Here is a 23228-nt window from a genome sequence, read left to right as displayed (position 1 = left end):
ATTTTTGTTTCAGTTAGTTAATTACTACATGCAAATTAACAAAATATATTGCTGGAATAATAAAACATGTAATTTATAGTCTTAATAGAAACAGATTCTTTCCTGTCTTTGTATGGAATTATTCACTTTTATTCTACGTAAATTTCTATGTAATTTGGGAAGATGTATGTAAAAACTCTAATTGTTCTTATGAAAAATTCAGTTGTAATAATATAGTAACTGTTTAAAAACAATATAAATAAAGGTGATTTGTATGCACCATACTTCAGTCTTGGACTGAATTTTGTATAAAAACCATGTAAAAAGACTTTGTCACAACATAAAATGTTTTATAACTGGAAGATGTAAGTTCTACAATGTAAAACAAGTTCACCGCCAAACATCTAGCGTGTGAAATAAAAACCTTTGTAAACAAGAACAACTAAAACTTATTTTGACCAACACGTAATATCCATGTGATGATGCAGTAACATCAAAATGAATCTAAGGCATCATCAAGAAGCAGCAACCCAGATTACACAAGATAGATATAAAACTGGTTGAGGGTTATCTGAATGCGGGTAATGTGTTGTAAAATGTGGTATGAAATAATTCGGTAGTGACTGAACATTGTTTTTTCTTGTTTTAAACTACGATACACATTCCAAACTTCACATAAACATTTTTGCCACATTTTATTACACACTGAACTGAAATTGAACTCTTGGCGAGGTGCCTGAAGGCTGCAAATGGGAATAGATACAAGTCTGCACTGACTATCTCACCAGCTATGCTATTACCAAAACTGTACCAACCGCCAAGCTCCACAAATGGCAAAGTCCCTTAAAGACGACATCATTTTAAAAGCATGAAGCACTCCCTGTGATGCCCTCTCATTGTGGAAATGTTTTCCACTTGAGACTTGTATCAGGGATGATTTCATTCTGTGACATCACCCACAGGATGACAACCACTCACTATCCACAGGCTACTGGCCCCAAGCATGCTTTAATAACAAGCTGGAAGATATCCTCTAAATACCTATTGATGAAGAATAGAAAAATGGGACTGCACTACCATCCATCGTAACATACACATACAACAAAGCGAAGCAAGCTCTAAGGCTTCACACTGTTCTTCTTGCTCCACAGTAATGAGGATGAAATGACAACAGATACACTCTTTCTGTTTCAGCTGGATGATACTCAGGATGACTATGTGAAACACCTCATCACCAGGATCAAAGAAGTAAGGCAGCTGGGTTACATATAAATTCTTGACTCCAGGAGAAAAGACCAAGAGTGCTACAGTTCCAAGCATAGTAAACATCTACATCTACACGGCTGCTTTACAAATCATGATTAAGTGCCTTGTAGAGGGTTTTACAAATCATTTTCACACTAATTCTCGATTATTCCACTCTTGAACTGCGTACAGAAAAAACAAGCAGCTATATCTTTCTGTGAGGGCTCTGATTGCCCTTATTTTATCATGATGATCATTTCTTCCTATGTAGGTTGGCAGTAACAAAATATTTTTGCATTCTGAGGAGGAAACTGGTGATTGAAATTTCATGAAAAGATCCTGTCGCAACGAAAAATGCCTTTGTTTTAATGATTTCATCCCAAATCCCATATCATGTCCGTGTCTCTCTCTTGTTTCTCAATAATACAAAATGTGGTGTTCTTCTTTGATCCCACAGCATGTTTCAGTATTCCAAAATATGATGGACAAGTGTAGGGTAGGCAGGCTCTTTAGTAGATCTATTGCACCTTCTACGTGTTCTTTTAATAAAACGCAGTCTTTGGTTCACCTTCTCCACAACATTTCCTATGTATTCTTTCCAATTTAAATTGTTCATAATTGTAATTTCTGGGTATTTAGTTGAATTTACAGCCTTTAGATTTGACTGATTTATCATGTAACTGAAGTATAATGAATTCCTTGTAGCACTCATGTGGATGACTTCACAATTTCATTATTTAGGGTCAATTGCCAATTGTGCTACTCTGGGCTATATTCTATCTTTTTTCACTTGTCAGATGACAAATCTGAAGTCAAGGGTTATGACCCCTCATCACGGAAGACAAAAGTAAATGACATAATCCATATCCGTCATATGAAGGCTTACAACAGTCCAAAGGTGCAGACTGATGACTGGAAGCTGAAGGAAACTGAAAACCCACTCAATTATTGGAAACCTTTGAAGGGAGGGGCTATCTTCCATGCTCTTCATAGTGGAGTGGATGTAACAACATCACCAGAAAGCAAGGATTTGCCATGCACAGGAACACTGGCAAGATCTGGTTCTGTGGTGCTGCATTCGGTTCCAAGAACTCTTCTGAAACAATGTGTCACTGTTTCTCTAGGAGAGGAGCAATGGTGCAAGTTGTGATGCAGTGTGGCATAGAAGTTAACATCGCTGACTGGTGTGGTGTGCGTCACCAGTTCAAACCCAACCACCAGCATTTATTAGTTATTTCGCATTGCCGTTTTTAGAAGGTTCTTGAAATATCTTTTGTTTGTACACCCTAGAATATTTAATATACATATAAATACTTGTATTCTAGAATATTCAGTATTTGTATAAATAGGTGCACTCTCTATACAAGAGGTCAGTTCTATTCTGTTCATGTTTCAGTGTCAGATAAATGTGCTTTTTAAGTGTCTTATTTCACTGAAGACCCTGCCTTTGAACTTAGACATAATTGTGATTTTGATATGACAGTATTTTTAATGAAATTCTCAAAAGTGCTATTACTTGTGTGCTGCTACATGAAAGTGCCAGACGCTATATGCTTCATTTGGTTAGGCTTCTGCCAATATGACATTGGAAGTTGCTACTACAATAAAATTTTGCTGTATCAATTTTTGGACTGCATTTTGTATGGAGAGTTCTTCAAAAGTTGTAGGTTAGAGGCACTGGGATACATTTTTTGCATTAAAGAATTACATAATCTGTCACAGAAAAACATCACAAAAGGAGGGTGTGTGACCATAACTTTATATTAATACACACGGTGGTGTATTGCTGGGACATAAAAATGTTAATGGCGCTCATTCACAGACAGAACAATTACACATTTCTAACAGATTTGAGTACTCCATGCAAGTCATCTTACTTAATTCACAAATATATCCTTTATCAATATGAAATTTAAAACAGAGACCATAATTAAAGACAAACCTACTGGGAAATAGGTTTTTTTCCAAATATCTGCCTGGAGCAGCATTTGCCTCAGTAAAGCCAGAGGTTATTAATGGAACACATATAACAGCAAAATACTAGAAACTAAGAATGGAAAGGATTGTGAAGCACCTGGGTGAGTGAGCTTCTCGTTCATCTTTGCCTTGAACTCCATGAAAAATTATAGGAAATTCCCTTTTGGGCAGCTGACTCCATCTGCAAGCCATCCTTGTTAAATCTCCACCACAGGCCTGTGACAGACAAACAAAAAAATATAACTGTTTGCATATTTTAACACTCTAATAGTAGTAACTTTCACCTAAGATGGAATAAGTAGTCCAAATAATTCTTGGTATATTAGGAAATAGTAAAGTAGAGACATAAGATGAGGTATCAGTCTGCCATGGTACACTCTTTGGCTCTTCAAGAAATGGAAAATATTCAAGTGAATACAGAGAGAAAGACTATTAAGTTAATTGAGCTAGAGTAGAGCAAAACAATGTCGTTAGGCTTCTGTTTATGCAGAGCCAAGAATACAAGCAGAAGTTGCTCCTCCTGTGAGTATGAGTGGTGCATGGACATCGTCACTTGCTGTGGTGGACATGTGACTCTGTTCAGCCGCCGATGGAATGCATTATGGTGGCCCACCAAGTAGTAACCAAAGAGACTTTTTTAACAACAAACTTTATGTAAAATGTAATGTAATTGACTTACTCTATTGTATATGGACCAGAGGGAAGGAGGAGTCTGAAGCTCATAGTGAAGTATATTATATTAATGGTTAATTTTCGAATATGGTTGAAATGAAGGAACTCTGGTTATGAATTGTTTACATTGTTTGAGGAGTCAAATGAGCTATTTTTCCAACTGACACAAGAAATTTTTGGGGAAGAGGATCCACACATGGTGAAAAAGATTGTTAGTTGGGAATGAATAGTACAACCAGCTGTAAAAAATAAAGTTTGTGTGACCATTGTATCCAGAAGATATTAGCAAAGAAATCGAATATAAAAAAAGTCATGTGCTAATCATACACGAAGGATGACATAGATAGAAAGTTATAGGCATTATTAAGACCACAAAAGGTAAATAAATACAAGAAATGTTAAGCTTAAGGATTTCATTCATAAGCATTGTTAAACTTCGAGCTTTGGGGGGAAAATAATAATAACAATAATAATAATAATAAAAGTCAAAGCATTAACTAGGGATCAGGAGAATCAGTTACTGAAACTTGGAGGGAAAAAGTAAGAGTGTCGCCTACCACCAAAGACAGATTATTGTGAGTGCCACGTAAAAACCAGGGGCAGCAACTGTACACACAAATGCAGACCATGTCAAGATTATATAGTGGGAAGATGACCTTTGGGTTAACAATATTGAGCAGTAAGTTAATTGGCTATTGGAAAGGTTGGTATTGACGTGCTGGACTCACATTAGAACTGAATCCACTGTAATATGGTAAGGTGCACATTAAAGCATAACCTACATCTACAGCAGATAATGGTTTGCATATAACTGTCATATTGTCTTCCACTTTGTTTTCTCACTCAACAGTAGTGTGTATTGTCCACATTTGTACTGTTTTTGACAATGATACATGTGTCTGTTACTGAAAATATTTTTGGCAGCAGTTCGAGACACAAATTTATCTTCAAGGAATCCATAAATTTTAAAATGGGGTTTCTCTCATTATAAGACAAATGACATTCTTAGCACCAATATTATAGGGAACTTGCAATCCTACAATCCTAAAATTAAAATGGAATGACTAAGGCTAATTTGTAGTTCCTTGTTTGATGTTCAGACCAACATTCTCGGCATGGGATGAGATAGCTGCTGTTCAAAAGTAGCTGGAAATTGCTCTGTCTGCTATCAGACAGTTGGAAGCTGTTTCAAAAGGGGTTGGAGAACTACATCTACATCTATACTCTGAACACCACCAGGAGGTGCATGGAAGAGGATACATCCCATTGTACCAGTTATTAGGGTTTCTTCCCATTCCATTCAAGTATGGAGCATGGGAAGAGTGATTGTTTGGATGCCTCTGTATGTGCAGTTATTATTCTAATCTTATCCACACAAGCCCTGGGTGAGCAATAGATTGGAGGTTGTTGTATATCCTTAAAGTAATCATTTAAAGCCGGTTCTTGAAACTTTGTTAACAGACTTTCTCATGATATTTTATTTCTATGTTCAAAAATACTCCAGTTCAGTTCCTTCAGTATCTCTGTGCCTCTTTCCCATGGATGAAACAAACCTGTGACCATTCCTGTAGCCCTTTTCTGTATACATTCAGTATCCCCTGTCAGTCCTATCTGGTACACACTTGAGCAGTATTCTAAAACTGGTTGCACATGTGGTTTGTAAGCAATCTCCTTTGTAGACTGATTGCACTTCTCAGAACTCTACAAATAAACTGAAGCCTACCACCTGCTTTACCTACAACTGAATCTATGTGATCATTCCATTTCATAATATCCCTCAAAGTGTCACATCCATGTCTTTGTATGATTCTGCCGATTCCAGCAGCGATTCACTGATATTATAGTCATAGGACACTATGTTTTTTTTGTTTTGTGGAGTGCACAATTTTAGATTTGTGAACATTTAAAGCAAGTTGCCAATACCTGCACAACTTTGAAATCTTATCAAGATGTGACTGAATATTTATGCAGCTTCTTTCACATAGTACTTCATTATACATAAGTGCATCATCTGCAAAATGCCTGATTTTTCTTTTAATATTATCTCCAAGGTCATTAATATACAATGTGAACAGGAAGGGTCCCAATATACTCACAGGGGACACAACTGAAGTTACTTCTACCTCTGATGGTAACTCTCCATCCGAGATAACATTCTGTGCCCTCCCTACCAAAAAGTCCTCAACCCAGACACAAATTTCACTCGATACCCCATATGATTTTACTTTTGACAATAAATGTAGGTGTGGTACTGAGTCAAATGCTTTACAGAAATCATGAAATGCAGCATCTAACTGTTCGCCTTGATCCAAAACTTTCAGTATCTCCTTTGAGAAAAGTGTGAGCTGAGTTTCACATGATCGATGTTTTCGAAATCCATGCTGTTTGGCATTGAGGAGGTCATTATGTTTGAGCTCAGAATATGTTCTAGGATTCTACAGCAAATTGACATCAAGGATATTGGACAATAGTTCTGTGGATCACTTCTGCTACCCTTCTTGTAAACAGGTGTGACCTGTACATTTTTGCAAGAACTTGGCACAGTTTTTTGTTCAAGAGATCTATAACAGATTATAGTTAGAAGATGGGCTACCTCAGTCGCAAATTTAGTATAGAAACTCACAGGGATTAATGATTTCAGCTGTTTCTCAACACCACTGACACTAATACTTATTCATCTTTTCAGTGGTGCAAGGATTAAATTGGGGCAATTCTCCTGGGTTTTCCTTTGTAAAGGAAACAAGCTGAAAGATTTACACATTCAGTAAGCTAGGTATAGAGAAAGTTGTGCCATATCTCAAGGAGACTGTAGTGGTACTGTGGTTCTTGCTGAAAAATGTAGTTGCTCAACCACTGAAGATATGTTGCTAGTAGAACAGTTCATGATGGGAAAGATCCTTATTTTTATAAAGACTGTATTAAGAAAGTTCTTGAGAAACATTGAATTCTGTCTAATACTGAACTGTGATTTTGTATGTTCCTTTACAAAGGAAGATTGAGAAAAGCTGCACCATTTTGACTCCCAAACCACTGCCAAGATGTGGCAGTTAGCTTAATTATTTGCATGTTTCATGGTTCATAACTGTGATTATTGTTATGATGTGGAATGAGTCAGTTTTACATTGTAGTACACTTTCCCCATGAAAGATGTGGTGTCTTCTGTCATCATCCAGTGCCTTGACATGCACGGGTGTTTGCAAGTACAGTGCTGCGAAACTTCCCCACTGAACGCCAGAGACGCTATACACAAGTGACATCTGTTCTGTGATTTACTCTTTGATTGTGGTTTTCTGTTCCACATTCTACTCCTTGAGGTAAAGCGTGAATCCAAGTGTTAGATATGGAATAATTTACCGTAATGAACTTTTCTCATGCCTTCACAAGAGTTATTAATTGCAGTGTATTATTGTCTGTTCTGCCCGCAGGGCCTCGTTAATAAATTGTTACATCAAGCTGAGTCAAGCCTACCTCCCTTATTCAGCCTACAAGCACACGCAGATGTTAAACCGTCGATCACAGTCATTCAAACCAGTACGGGCAAAAGATATTGAAACATGTTGGCCATTTACATTACTGTTTAAGTTAAATATCCTTGTAGTGATTTATGCTTAAGTTTGTTTAGTATCTCCCCCCCCCCCCCCCCCCCCCCCAAGGCAATCACATACCTCCCATTGCCTCTTCAAAATGTATTACTATTTCAAATCTGATTTGTCCAGTGTCAAATGTGGAATTATTGACCAAATAAAGCTTAATGAACCAATAAAGAATTACAAATACAAACTCTTACATGCACTTCCCAGCACATTTGCCCTATAATATCCATCCGCACATACACAGACACAAGCAGACAGCCTTTACAAATGTCTGCTTGTGTCTGTGTATGTGCGGATGGATATGTGTGTGTGTGTATGTGTGTGTGTGTGTGTGTGTGTGTGCGAGTGTATACCTGTCCTTTTTTCCCCCTAAGGTAAGTCTTTGCACTCCCGGGATTGGAATGACTCCTTACCCTCTCCCTTAAAACCCACATCCTTTCGTCTTTCCCTCTCCTTCCCTCTTTCCTGACGAAGCAACCGTTTGTTGCGAAAGCTTGAATTTTGTGTGTATGTTTGTGTTTGTTTGTGTGTCTATCGACCTGCCAGCGCTTTTGTTTGGTAAGTCTCATCATCTTTGTTTTTAGATATATTTTTCCCACGTGGAATGTTTCCCTTTATTATATTCATATATACACACATCATTCAAGCTTTCGCAGCCAACGGTTGCTTCATCAGGAAAGAGGGAAGGAGAGGGAAAGACGAAAGGATGTGGGTTTTAAAGGAAAGGGTAAGGAGTCATTCCAATCCCGGGAGCGGAAAGACTTACCTTAGGGGCAAAAAAGGACAGGTATACACTCCCACACACACACACACATATCAATCCACATATACACAAGCAGACTATCGACCTGCCAGCACTTTTGTTTGGTAAGTCACATCATCTTACTAGCCACTACACAAATTACATAATTATCCTAGTTCAAGTATTGAACAAATCTGATAACTGCATTAGTTGCAATGTTCATTATCACCTGATCTTCATTCTCACATACACAATGATTAAAATGACATGTACAGTGTATGATGAATAAATAAGTGAAACATGTTTAGTGAAACATGTTTAAACAGATGAGTTCTGGTAGTGGATAATTGAAGTGGACAGCCACACACAAAATGTAGCTGGTAATTCTTTTTAATGTAGAGCCTTACTATTTTCAGAAAATAATCTGATCTTTGTGTTCTTGGTGAACAGTATATGATGGTGATGTTCAAAGACCTTCATTAACATAAACAGCATATGACATGGGATGGCTAAATATTTTACTGTGTCCTCCAGAAGGTATGAGATACAGTCTACATAGATGGGCACCAAGCTGCATTTGACTCAGCCACAACATAGTTCGGATTAGACTCTAGAGAGGATGCTCACAAAAAAGACAATGTTACGCATCCACCTTGTGTAACACACATAGCTCCCAAGTGGACATCCATCTGCCAAATATGAATATAATACAGTTCCACTCAGCAAGTAGTACATCAAGACAATCATCAGGCAATCATCAAAACAGTACTTGGACAGTGTCTTACATTAATGAGTGTCTCAGGACTCATCTACAGTTGCAACCAAGAGGAGCCAAATCAGACATTATGTATGTGTTTTTAGTCTTCTTTCACTGTATTTAGGACTGTACCCACATTTGAAGACATATCAGTGAAAGTAAACACTGAAATATACTGCAACCACATAATCTTCATACTCCAGTCACACATTGTAAAACTTTTACCAATAAATCATTGTAAATTGTTGCTAATTAGCTGTTTCTTAACCCTATTTGGCTCCGTAACAAATATGTATAGTTGCCCTATGCAAACAAGCCACCTCCTAACAGTTATTAAGTCAGTAGTTGGGGGTTCTCCGCTTGCCACATTTATTTGTTTGACACCAAGCAGATTTGCTGTATATGATGCCATTCAAAGGAATCTTTTAGCTACAATTATTGTGGATTGTGTCTATAGTTATTGCCAACTAGCTTTAACACTGTTAACAATACAGCATTGCCAAACAATATAAGGAATTCAACTTGTCAGTATTTTATTAAATCAGAATTAAAATATGTATTCTGTATAAGGCAGCTAATACCCATTGAAATTTTTCAGTGTGACCTACTCCCTACTACCACAGAAAAGTTAATTGATTCATACAATGAAACTGCTTTTATATCTTCTTCTGAGTCTTTTTTAATATTTTAACATTTATGGCAAGTTGAAGTGCTCACTGAGCCGAAGATTGGTTTGAACATCAAAGTGCTTTACTAAGTATGGGCCTGTCGGAGATGGTATACACTTGCCTTTCTCTAGCTTTCTAACTAACTTCTTCAGCCACTTACGAGGGGACCTACAACTTCCAGTCTCCAAATTATGGCATAACTTGACATTTTCCCCATTAATACATCATTTCCAGAAAAGAAGTAGCAATAAGTAACAGAAAAAAATCCCAACACTGACTGACGATAGAGACCCAGGGGTTTGGTTTTGTAGTTTGACTGGCATGTGGCCATTTAGGCACACTGTTCCTTATTTGTGAGAAACAAAATAGCTGTGACCGTTTTTCAGGACTTAATCCACAGCACCAGTAAGTATTTTCTCATTCAAAATTTTTTGCAGCCAGAGTTTTATTTATTACTGACTATTTGGATGGTTATTCACCACACAGTTGGTGGGTGACAGTAAATCATCATATTGCAATAGATTATTATGTGATTCTGAAGCAATAATAATATTTTACCTTCAGTTCATTGTCATAAAATAGGTCATTTGGGACTTTCAGAATTAGTTCATGAGAACGAAAATTTTTCACCAATTTGGTAATAACAGCAGTATTGTACTCGCCAGTATAACTCCTCTTATACTGGCCATTTGCTGTCACCAGGCGTTCCAGGAAAGAAGTACCTAAAAAATGATGTTACAGTAAATTTACATAAACAAATACATATGAAGAGAAAGAGAGATATGAGAGTTCTAGTGCCACTATCTATAGTATTGCAGGAGAAAAAGAATGTATTTGAAATGATTGAACCACAATTTGTTTACAACTCTATGCCCAAACACCACAATCTGTTAGGGTTAAAAATTTACAATAAAACAGAAATCTGTAAAATATTCAATTTGGAACTTGGGCCAATGAAAATAATTGCTCTTTACTCTTCTGGTGGAAAAGTAAAGTTATGCAGTTTCACAGTTTGAACAAGAGACTTATATATTTTATATTTTTGTGCACTGAAAATGATAATAGGTATTTGAGTAACTGTAGCTCAGAAACGTATATTAAAATAAGGTAAACTTTTGAACTTTTCCCAAAAATGTTCTTATCGTAAAACCTGAGATGTCTCTTATGCACTATGCCAAATGATTTGAAAATTGTTGCACTATGCCAAATGATTTGAAAATTGTATGTATCAAGAATAAATCACATTTCATATACAAAACAAACAACTTGGCACCAACTTTGCACAGGCAGCATTAATAATCTGCAGCCAAATGACTTGTCTGACATAATGGTTATTTTGTTTATGGGCCAGTGCATAGAGTTACAATTAAAATTTAGAAAACAAGGTTAGATCCCCAAATATCCTCTCTTTCATATAAATTTAACAATTTAAGTTGTGAATGCCAGGAAAGTTCTCAGGAGACACAAATGTTATCGGTTCCACACTCATTTGGGGTTTGGAGTGACATTTCATGGCAATAATGGGAGTTGCAAGCTACTGCACCAGCCATTTTACAACATCAGTTCGATGCAAGCCACACCCACTTGCTAGTGATCAAGTTCTGGGAGGCAAATTTACATGTGTGTGTATGCATATTAATTTTGAAGTAACTGCATTTGCAATATATTTTCATGCAGGTAGGAAGAATCGGGCGTCCTCAGATGTAGCTAGGTGAATAATGAACACCAGTTTTAACTCAACAAAGATTTTTTGGGAACTGAAGTCACACACATACACAAGAGCATAGAGTGAACTACCTCCAGCCAGAAGATTACACAGTCTATATACACATACACAACCTTCCAGAACACTGCTTCTTGACACATCTAAAACCTATTAGAATTAAATATAAAAATTAAAATTAACACACAAGACGGGTCTTGAACTCATGACCCATTTAATAAAAGTCCAATACCATATCCACTGTACCACACTAATACTAATACTGTTATCTTCTTCTGTGAGATTGCTCCCTCCTTGAGGCAACAGTGTCTAGATGTTACCTCTTGCTAGTCCGGGATCGAGTTGTCAGTCCTGCATAATCAGCTTGCTGCTTATTGGTACTTACAGGTTTCACACTGAATTTTCCTGTTTTAATTAAATCACGAATATAGTGGTGCCTCACGTCAATGTGTTTTGTTCGAGCGTGATGCACACCATTGTGACTCAGTGTAATGGCACCTCTATTATCACAGCATACACTTACTGGTTTTTCACTATGTGTAACACACAATTCACGAAGCAATCCTTGAAGGTATACCGCTTCTTGCGCTGCTGCTGATAGAGCCATATACTCAGCTTCTGTAGTTCACTTCTTTAGGTTCATTTTTTGTAATGTCACATCTAATTTCATATTCCAGACGCGTGACGCCTGTTTTAGACCATAAATTTCCTTCTTCAGCTTGCAAACCTTCATCTCCTCCCCCTTCTTCACATAGCCTTCAGGTTGACGAATGTAAACTTCTTCATCGAGATCACCATATAGGAATGCAGTTTGAATATCCATATGTTCAATGTCAAGATCAAATTCAGCTGATAAAGCTAACAGGATGCAAAGTGAAGAATGACGAACAACAGGCGAGAACGTTTCATCAAAGTCTATTTCTGGTATTTGGGAATAACCTTTCGCTACAAAATGACCCTTATAATGTTCAATTTCCCCATTTGACGTTTCTTTCACCTTGAACACCCATTTCGAATTAATTACCTTGCTGCCTGGTGGTAAATCAGTCAAAATCCATGTTTCATTTTCAAGTAAAGATTTATATTCATTATCTAAGGCTTCCTTCCATTTTTCACAGTCATCATAATTCATTGCTTCTTCATACAAATTTGGTTCAGAAGTACAAGCAAGACAAGCAAAATCATCATTAAAATATTTAGTATTTGGTTTTCTTTCATGTGATGATTTTCTAATGTCTGGTTGCATTTCTGGCTGCGCAACTTCTGTGTGACTATGTACATTGTTATTTACTGTTTTCTCAGTGTCACTTTGTGCTAATTCAAGATAAACTGCATTTCTGTCAACTTCAGCAGGTTGTGTCAGTTCAGTCGCCTCTTCAGTGATGTTAGGTGCTGGCACTAGTTGACGACTGTCTATACGATTATCGTCAATTGGGTTACTGTTTGGAATACTGTTTCCACAAGTGCACTTTGAGTTTTCGATGAATTGCACATTACGGGCTTTCACAATTGTTTTTGGTGGATTTGGATCAATCAGACGATACGCTTTAGAATCTTCGCAATATCCAACAGAGATAAGTTCCTTAGATTTGTCTTCAAATTTCGTCCTTTTTTCTTTTGGTCCTTTTGGTATATGTACAAATGCTCGACATCCAAAGATTCATAAATGACTCAAATTTATCCGACGACCACTCCATAATTCCTCAGGAGTGACATTCTTAACAGCTTTTGTTGGAGATCGATTCTTCAAATAAATTGCTGCGTTTACAGCTTCAGGCCAAAATTGTCTACTTAGACCTGCATCTGTTAACATTGATCTTGCTTTTTCAACGATTGTCTGATTTAAGCGTTCTGCAATACCATCCTGTTCTGGTGTGTAAGGAGTTGTTGTTTCATGTTGAATTCCATTCCTCTTGAAAAATAACTTCATGCACCGATTGACGAACTCTTTTCCATTGTCTGTTTGAAGTATTTTGATTTTCCGACCAGTTTAATTTTCTACTCGTGCTTTGAATTCGATGAATGTGTCACAGACTTCTGTAGTTGATTTTAACATATATCCAAAAGATTTTCTTGATGTGTGTTCCTGGCAATATGGTGTATTGCGTATTTGATTAGAAGGTCAACTTTATAATCTCACAAAGGACTAATTAGAGTCAATATCTAATAGACTGTGAAACACTAGTGTGAGCATTTTCTTAGATGAAGCAACATGTCAAGCAGTAGCCCACAGAGTGATATTTTTGACAGCAATGACAATACTGAAGACCCAACTTATGTTGAATCAGCATCAGGTTTGGTAATTGCTGTAATTTTTTATGTTTTTCACATATACTTCCTGCGCAAATTCACAGGTAAAATAAATTATTGTGATCCTTCCTTTTCTCATTTCTTTGCACTTACAGTAAATGTCATTCATATTCATTTGGCATATACATATTATTTCGGAATCAAGAACTGACAGGGAAAGCATAACACCAATTGCTGCTGATCTCTGTATGTAAATAGATGAACTCCGTAATTTGTGTAAATAAATATTCTATAACATACAAGGTAATTTTTTTCCTACCTGAAAACAGCTTCTTTAGTTTTGATTGTGGTTATGAAAGATTACAAAGCAGGGCACCATAAATGATGTGTATTTAAAGAGGAAATAATAAGCTTCATTCATGTCTTTAAAAAAAATTATTATTATTATTCCCGAATCTGTATTATAAGGACGAAGTACTGTAAAAATGGCTGGTAATGGATGAAGGAGACTGAGAAAATGGGCTCACACTGAGGTAAATAGATTTGCTTATATGTGGTTGGCACCATTAAGGGTTACTTATTCTACAACTGCAACATAACATTTGTTCCTGACATGAATCATGTGTCTTTACAGTGGGTCCTATCATTATTGCTATTACTCTGCCACATGTAAATTCTACCAAGGATGAGCTGACCTTATGTTTACACTTTGTTCAACATAGTTTTGATTTGTAGTAAAATATTTCCATAAACTTGTCAAAAATGTTTTAATTTCATTTTAAGTCAACTAGTTTTCATTAATACAGTAGGCTAACAATGCCATAGTTTAAATTAACGCACGTATATAACTTTGAATAAACTTTATGTGATAGTGTCACAATCTTCAATATGTGTGGAATCTTATCCTTTGTTTAATACTGCCCCATTCTGCTACATTACATACAGCATGAACAGAGGCATTAGAAGTCATTTTTCCCATGCTCCACATGTAAATGAAATAGGAAGAAACTGTAATATGTGCAATAATGGGAAATATACTTTGCCATGCATCTCACATTGTTCTGCAGAGAATGCTTATAGACGCAGTTTCAGTTGAATTGTAATTTGAACAATCACAATATAACAAAAAATAAGTTTCATGTATTCAAATTCCTTGTCTGCAGTTCAGAGTGTAGTTATGTGTTCAGGTACACATCTAATATACAGCTCGAAATTAGGAATCCCAACCAACTGAAAATAAAATTTAAAAAAATCTCTAAACCTTGGATTGAAAATTCCTTTTTACTATATGGCGAGTAGCAGCAAAGCTTCAAGATAAGTAGAAATGGGTAAATCAAGAATTTTTCCTGCCAAACTGAATACTAAATGATATTTCTGGAGAGGAACTGGTCATTGCTTACAACCACATTATTTCACCTGGACATGTGCCAGACACCTTCAGGTGAGCTGCCAAAGACTAACATTGGCTTGTACGTGGCACAGTTTAATGGCGCAACAATCAAATTGCCAACAGGCATTACCCTTGATCACATGAATGTAGAACTCACTGGTTGGTGATTGCTGAACACCATGGTCCTTGACATAATCTGTCAATTTTGCTGTGAGCAAATCATGAAAAAATGGGTTTCCATGTGTCATCCAACTGACAGCTGCTGTCTTGGTAAATAAAGTATACTGTATATCCATTGGACATCCCAAAATGTGATCGAGCAAGTAGAAATGTATTCTAAAAAATGTATTCTAAGCAGGCCTCCATCATTACAGATGTAGGTAACTATTTTCTTTGAAAAAATCCAATATAATCAGCTAACGATAGAAAATAAATATGATGGTTGGAATTTAAATAACGGCAACTATTTAATCACAACCGATACAAAAGACATACATGTTTGCACCAGTTTATGTCCTTCAAAGTAGTCACCAGCATTGTGTAGAACCTGTGGCCAGTGATGTGGAAGGCATAGTACACCATTAGCAGAGCCTGTCCTGTTGATGGTGCGAATGGAGCGGTCTACTGCCTGTCGAATCTCTGCAACAGTTCTGAAGCGAATGCCACAAAGTGGTTCCTTCATCTTTGGAATCAAATCAAAGTCACAAGGACTTCAGTCCTGGGAGTTTGGTGGATGGTACAGTACTACCCAGTCCCATCGACCGAACAGAGCAGCCACAACTTGTGCTGTATGCGCCCGCACATTAACATGCAAAGTGATGGGTGGGTTGCGCAGAAAGTGGCGTTGCTTCTTTAACAAAGCTGGTTGCACGTGATGCTCCAAAAACTAACAGTAATACTGTGCACTGATGGTCTGCTGTGGAGGAATGTAATGTGTTAGGATAACACCAACACAGTGGTACATGAGAAGTACCATAAATATAGACCACTCCACTCGCACCATCATGCATCTATTTAATAGAAATGAGGATGTGACAGCTGTATTCCTCCCAACCCTTCCCCCTAAAAAAATAGATGTTTCTCTTCTAATATACTAAGTTTCTTGTAGCTGTTGTAATCGTAAACGGTACTAAGCAGTACAGTGCTAGTTTGTAGTCAAGACAATGTACAGATTAAATTTATTTATGCAAAGTGCTGACAGTATTTTCTGTTTCACAATATGAGCACACGGCCAAGCTCAGGATGGCACATAAGGTGTGTAGAACGGAATGAAAATTCAAGAGCTTACAGTATCTTGCAAACAGAAAAGAGAAATCTACATGACGTACAACTAGGAGAGCTACATATCCAGTTTCAATTCTCCACTATAAAAAATACTCCTGTATATTAAGGAAAGTCATTAAGGTTTGCCATCAGCATCAATATGCTTTCTTAATCTGAATTTTGTATCATACTAATTTGATCTTACTGTAGCAGTCTCTTCCTGCTGTACTGCATTTACATCAGATATTTACAACACAGACATCTTAGTTAAACTCCGTATGGAAGGTGGTGAAACAGGGGACAAAGCAACTAGTAACAGAACAATTTAGGCTCACAACCGTCTTGAAAGAGGCAATGAAATATAATTCCCTGGAACAGGTGTCTGAATAGTTATAACATGACAGTTGTGGTGTATAATTTACTGATACTTTTCTGTTTCTTGTTGCTGGATAATGAGGGCAACATGCGAGACATTGCTAGGACAATCTGGGAGAGAGAGAGAGAGAGAGAGATGCAATGATTTCTACTGTTCATAACTTACCAAGACCTAAATTGCTAGCAGGAACAGATCTCAAAATAGGCCCCAACTGCCTTGGATCACCAGCCAAAACAAGACGGCCTTTTAGTTCTCCTGGGTTTGAGCTGCTGGTTAACAATCCACACACAGGCACCAGCAATTCAGGTTCAGGGGCATGGCCACTCTCATCAACAAAGATGTGAGTGAAGTGACCAGCTGGTATACCAGCAGTGACTAACCTGAAATGTTATGTAAGCTGTAAATAAAATTAAATAGCCTGGACACCAGAATTAAATATCTGAAATACATGGATAACAAAAATAAAACCAAAGCATAAAGTATAAGAAATAATAAAAGAGGAAAGACAGAAGATTGTGGTTTAATGTTCTATTTACAATGAGGTCACCAGCAACAAAGCACAATCTCAGAGATAAGGATGGAGAAAAAAGTTTGCCATGTTCTTTACAGAGGAACAATTCCAGCATTTACCTTAATTTATTTAGGGGAAACCATGGAAAACTGAAATCTAGATGCCCATACTGGGGTTTGGATCCTTTTCCTTTTAAATGCAAGTGCCTTAACCTAGGGTTTCTCACGCTGGGGCTTGCTTGAATATGTTCAGGTCACACAATTACCTGAGAAAAAGTATTTTTCATAAGTAACATTATCATCCTTCACTTTCAACAACAGTGTTAACATAATCTGTTATGATGAAAAACTGTAACGTCCCAGTGGACTTGGTTTCTTATATTTTATTTTAAACATTTCATAGTAGGCATTAATAATAATTACATGTTCATGTTCATTTGTTGTAGCATTCAGTGACTCTATTGGCTCTACTTTGGTCAATGTTTAAGTAATGGCATACTGGTAACTTCCATCAGGTTCAAACAATAGCACTTGCAGACTAGCTGTGTTGAGATTTACGGCTGGTGTGTGCGAGTGGCGGGTAACAGTCTGTGACCAGTATGTTCAGTGATGTAGAAAGTTGTTCAGTTTTGTCTAGTTTCCTACTGTGCTTCTTTGTTCAAACACTGAGTGAACTATGTTAATGTTATGAGCTGGCATTGTTTCAGAGACAAACATAATGCAAAAAAAAATTTAGGAAAAGATAAATAATTAAATCTGTCAAAGACCAAGACAACAGATGACATTGCAGTTATGGATGCTGAAGCACAAGGGCTGGAGTAACAGGTATGTGGAGATGCGTAAAACTGCAAATACTGTGTCTTCACATCCAAAAAGTGAAAAACATTTCAGTAATCAATGCTTAGTGAGTGAACGCTTGAAACCTACCAAATTGAAGACAAAAAGTGCTTTTTATTCCAACAAACCTGCTAAGGCTTATGAACGCCCTATGGCATCACAGAAAATCCAAAAAAAGGTCTCATAAATTGGTTGACATGAATCAGTTAAGAGCATTGTGAATTGTGGTTTATTTGTAATCATTTGATTCAGAAACAGGATACACATCAAATTATGGTAAAATTTCACCAAACGCAAAGAAGAGCTGATGTTAACAAACAGCATCATAATACTAATACAATATTGTTATATATACATGCAATAAAATCTAACATTTAATAACCCATTGCTCAAATTACCATTTCATCCTCTATGAATTCTTCTATTGAATTGTACCATACCTCGCACAGAATCTGCTGTAGCCTCATTTTTAAGATTTCTGGCTTCATATTAAATATGTTTTCGTCCATTAACTTGTTATATATTTTCATTACCATATACTGTGGAGTCCGTACACATAATTTCAACTGGTGTGTGGGCAGCATAATTTCTTGTGTTATCTGTAGGATTAAAATGACTCTCCTCAAATAATTTTTGTCTGCTGTCAAGGAAAATTACAATTTCATAAATGAATATGGAGGGAACAGTTAGGATTAGTAATTTCCGAAGTAATGGGTCACAAGACTGTGTTTGCTCTGCAGTAAACATCTATCAGACAACTTTCTTTTGCTGTTTCAGTATTCAAGATACACTACTTGAACTTCCCCAAAAAATTATCCCATATCTAATGATAAATTCAAAATGTACTCAATTCAGTGGAATTTGCTAATATTTGCATTGTAAATGCAAAACTGCTTAGTTATTTGATAGGAACTCCATATGTGTATTCCAGCTTAAGTTCTCAAACACATTTAGTCCCAGGAATTTGACCATGTCAACTTCTTTCATAGATTAGATTCAGTTTTCGCTCCATAGACCCAAAAAATGAGATGATTCTCATGGGTGTGGAATATGTTAGAAAGTATAACATAAAAACATAAAGCATTTGAATGTAATACTTACTACCCTGATCATTTGTCAGGAGATAGTCGAAATAGGTTAATACAATGCAGTAAACTGGAACAGCTAATATTTACAGAATTAACATGCTGCCAGAATGAAACACTGTTAGGCACTATTAATAAATTTATCATACACAAATAATCTAATCTTGACTGTTGTGACCAAGTGTTGTCAAAACTGAAATCTAACCAATATTTTTACTTAAGCTGGCTTAACAGTCTCTGCTAAGATATTCATCTATGGAGCAGAAGGAGTTGCCTGTCAAAAAGTCTCTCAAACTCTGTCTAAACCGTGCTTTATCTGAAACCAAGTGTTTAATGATTGTTGGAAATTTATTGAAAATGTGAGTTCCTGAATATTGGACCCTTTTTTGGACCAAGGTAAGTGATTTTAGGTCTTTATGTAGATTGTTCTTATTCCTAGTATTGATACTATGTATTGAGGTATTGGTTGGAAATAGCGTTGTATTAAATGCAACAAATTTCATTAAGGAATAAATATACTGAGAAGCAGTTGTTAGGAAACAAAGTTCCATGAACAGGTTTCTACAAGATGTTCTTGAATTTACACCACAAATGATTCTTATCACATGCTTTTGCACCCTAAAAACTTTTGCTCAGTTTAATGAGTTGCCCCAGAATATGATCCCATATGACATAATAGAATGAAAGTAAGCAAATTATGCAAGTTTTTTTATATTTATATTTCCTACATCTGACATCATTCTCAAGGCAAATACAGACTTGTGTAGGCACTTACGCAATTCTGTGGTATGGCCTTCCCAACTGAATTTATTATCGAGTTGTAATCCCAGAAATTTAACACTGTCAAACTCTTCGATCTGCATGTCTTCATACGTTATACTCACGCTGGAAGGAAATCTATTACAGGTTCTGAACTGCATATAGTGGGTCTTCTCAAAGTTTAATGACAAAGAATTAGCTTTAAACCACTTACTAAGGTCAGTGAAAATTTGATTAGCAGCTATTTCTAAATCTGTACTTGGCTTGCTACTTATTGCAATGTTTGTATCATCTGCAAACAAAACAAACTTGGCATCTGGCAATGTAACAGATGAGAGATCATTAATGTACACAAGAAAAAGCAATTGATCCAAGATGGAACCTTGAGGAACAACACAGGTAATTAATTCCCAGTCAGATGAAGACTGACTGATTACTGCGCGCGTATTTCGCAATGATATCCTTTGTTCTCTGTTAGGTAGATAAGACTCAAACCATTTTGCAGCATTGCCGCTGACACCACAATATTCTAATTTACTTAAGAGAATGCTGTGGTGCACACAGTCAGAGGCTTTTGACAGGTCACAGAAAATGCCAGTAGCCTCTAATTTATTATCTAATGAATTAAGTACATTCTCACTCTAAATGTAAATAGCTTTCTCTATATCAAAACCCTTAAGAAATCCAAACTGCAAGTTGGACAATATATTATTTACAGTCAGATGCTTAAGGAGACACTTGAACACAACCTTTTCAAATATTTTTGAGTAAGCCGGCAAAAGTGAAATTGGTCAGTAGTTCGATGGTATCTCTTTATCCCCCTTCTTGTAAAGAGGCTTAACTTCAGCATATTTTAGACAGTCTGGAAATGTTCCGCTGATAAGAGATCGATTACACAAATAACTTAAGATAGAACTCAACTCGCATGAGCACTCTTTGATTAACTATGTTGATGAGCTATCATACCCACTGGAATACTTAGATTTTAAGGATTTTATGATGGGTGCTACTTCTTTGGGAGACGTGAGTGTCATTTCCATTTTACTGAAGTTATTTTTAAAGACGGTCTCAGGAACTCCATTGCACTGTTCACCGAACCTGATAACCCCAAGCTCTCAGTAACAGAAATGAAGTACTTGTTTAAGAGGTTTACAAAATGGCTCTGAGCACTATGGGACTCAACTGCTGAGGTCATTAGTCCCCTAGAACTTAGAACTAGTTAAACCTAACTAACCTAAGGACATCACAAACATCCATGCCCGAGGCAGGATTCGAACCTGCGACTGTAGTGGTCTTGCGGTTCCAGACTGCAGCGCCCTTAACCGCACGGCCACTTCGGCCGGCTAAGAGGTTTACAACACTACGTGTACTTGTTACCAAAGTCTCATTTATTTTTAGAGCTATCTGTTCCTCTTCCTTTTTGGCCCCACCTGCCTCCGTCTTCACAATATCCCATACAGTTTTTATTTTGTTACCTGATGTAATTATCTTTTTCTCATAATAAAATTGCTTCGATTTCTGGATTACTTGCTTCCATATTTTGCAGTATTCTTTGTAATACATTACAATTCTAACTTCAGAACTGTTCCTAGATAGTACGTACAGTCTCTTTTTTGACCTACATGATATCTTTATTCATAGTGTAGTCCACAGTTTACTTTTTGGCTTCTGTGTGATTTGAGTTAACTTAGGGGGAATAATTTTCAAAAGCGGAGGCAACTTTATTAATGAATGCTTTATAATTTCCATTTGAGTCAGACTCATTGTAAATATCTATCCAGTTCAAGTTTTTGGACAATTTCCTGAATTTCTCAATTTTTGACTTATTTATTACCCTCCTGTACTCAGATTTAATAGATTTTTTTTTACCCTGGCAAGTTTCAACATTAAACACATTTAGCTTGATTGTTATGTTGTATTTTAAGTTCCACACATTTTGAATGTTTGGTTTTGAAATGTACCATGTGAGTTTTTGCAATGTTTAAGTGGAACCAGTTTTGTAAGGTATCCAGTGTGCATACGATGGAGCCCTTTTTTCTGCATCATCATCTTCAATTAAAACAGAAGTATCATCAGCAAACAGAACTGATGGGGACTTTCTATTTACGGGTAAGTCATTTATGTAGGACAGGAACAGGATTGACCCAAAAATGGAGCCTTGAGGCACACCTTGTGATACTGTACTCAATTTAGAATAATAATTCACTGTATCTGACGTGATAGTTACCCTTTGTTTTCTGTCGTGTATGTATGATGTTAGCCAATTTAGAGCATTGTCCGTAATGCCATATTTGTCTAATTTGTAGATAAGCAAGTCATGGTTCACGGAGTCAAATGCTTTTATGAGGTCACAGAAGATACCTGCAACTTTACTCTTTTTACCCAATGAACTGCCTATCTTTACAATAAAGTTATTCATTGCATTCAGAGTGTTTTTTCCTGGATAAAATCCAAATTGATTACTTATCATAATATCATTTTTTTCAATAAAGTTTCTGATCTGGTTTGCAGCTACTTTCTCTAACACTTTTGACAGCACTAGAAGAAAAGAAATATGCTGATTTTATTTTTATTTATTGTTCCGTGGGACCAAATTAAGGAGAAGTCTCCATGGTCATGGAACGAGTCAATACATGAAATTATAACAGGATATTAGAAACAGATAAAATGAAATATATATATATAAAAAAAACATATTCAGGTGACAAGTCGTAAGTTTAAATAAAGAAAATCAACAATGTAACACTGGAATTTGCTTAATTTTTTAGTTCTTCCAGGAGCTCCTTGACAGAACAGAAGGAGTGAGCCATGAGGAAACTCTTCAGTTGTCTGCTTGTGTCTGTATGTGTGGATGGATATGTGCGTGTGTGCGAGTGTACACCTGTCCTTTTTTCCCCCTAAGGTAAGTCTTTCCGCTCCCGGGATTGGAATGACTCCTTACCCTCTCCCTTAAAACCCACTTCCTTTCGTCTTCCCCTCTCCTTCCCTCTTTCCTGATGAGGCAACAGTTTGTTGCGAAAGCTTGAATTTTGTGTGTGTGTTTGTGTTTGTTTGTGTGTCTATCGACCTACCAGCACTTTTGTTCGGTAAGTCACCTCATCTTTGTTTTTATATATAACTTTATAATGATGAACACACTCAGTAAAACATCTGTTTTTATTATATTTCACAGTTCACTGTAGAGTTTCCTCTAAGTGGAAAAGTTTCATTAAATATTTCGAGAAAGCTACTTAAAAAATTGTTAAATTTACTATTACTCGAAATACAGCTGTTGTAAGGCTGTTCAATCTACATCTACATATACATGACTACTCCGCAATTCACATTTAAGTGCTTGGCAGAGGGTTCATCGAACCACAATCATACTATCTCTCTACCATTCCACTCCCAAACAGCGCGCGG

The 23228-nt window shown here is 36.6% G+C and overlaps 1 protein-coding gene across 1 annotated transcript in view; it reads right to left on the bottom strand.

The window, feature by feature from the left end:
• LOC124805352 (putative helicase MOV-10) overlaps positions 1 to 23228 on the bottom strand; it is a 447080-nt gene that overhangs the window by 70421 nt on the left and 353431 nt on the right. The window contains exons 14-16 of the mRNA XM_047265888.1: positions 16801 to 17015; positions 10192 to 10355; positions 3299 to 3417 (exon numbers count right to left, since the gene is read on the bottom strand). Coding sequence (XP_047121844.1) covers positions 3299 to 3417; positions 10192 to 10355; positions 16801 to 17015 — 498 coding nt within the window. The remainder of the gene's footprint in view (positions 1 to 3298; positions 3418 to 10191; positions 10356 to 16800; positions 17016 to 23228) is intronic.

This window comes from Schistocerca piceifrons, chromosome 7 (genome assembly GCF_021461385.2).
Source record: "Schistocerca piceifrons isolate TAMUIC-IGC-003096 chromosome 7, iqSchPice1.1, whole genome shotgun sequence".
Classification (NCBI taxonomy): Eukaryota; Metazoa; Arthropoda; class Insecta; order Orthoptera; family Acrididae; genus Schistocerca; species Schistocerca piceifrons.
The sequence above is the reverse complement of the archived record's forward strand: the minus strand, read 5'-3'. Positions and strand labels throughout refer to the sequence as shown.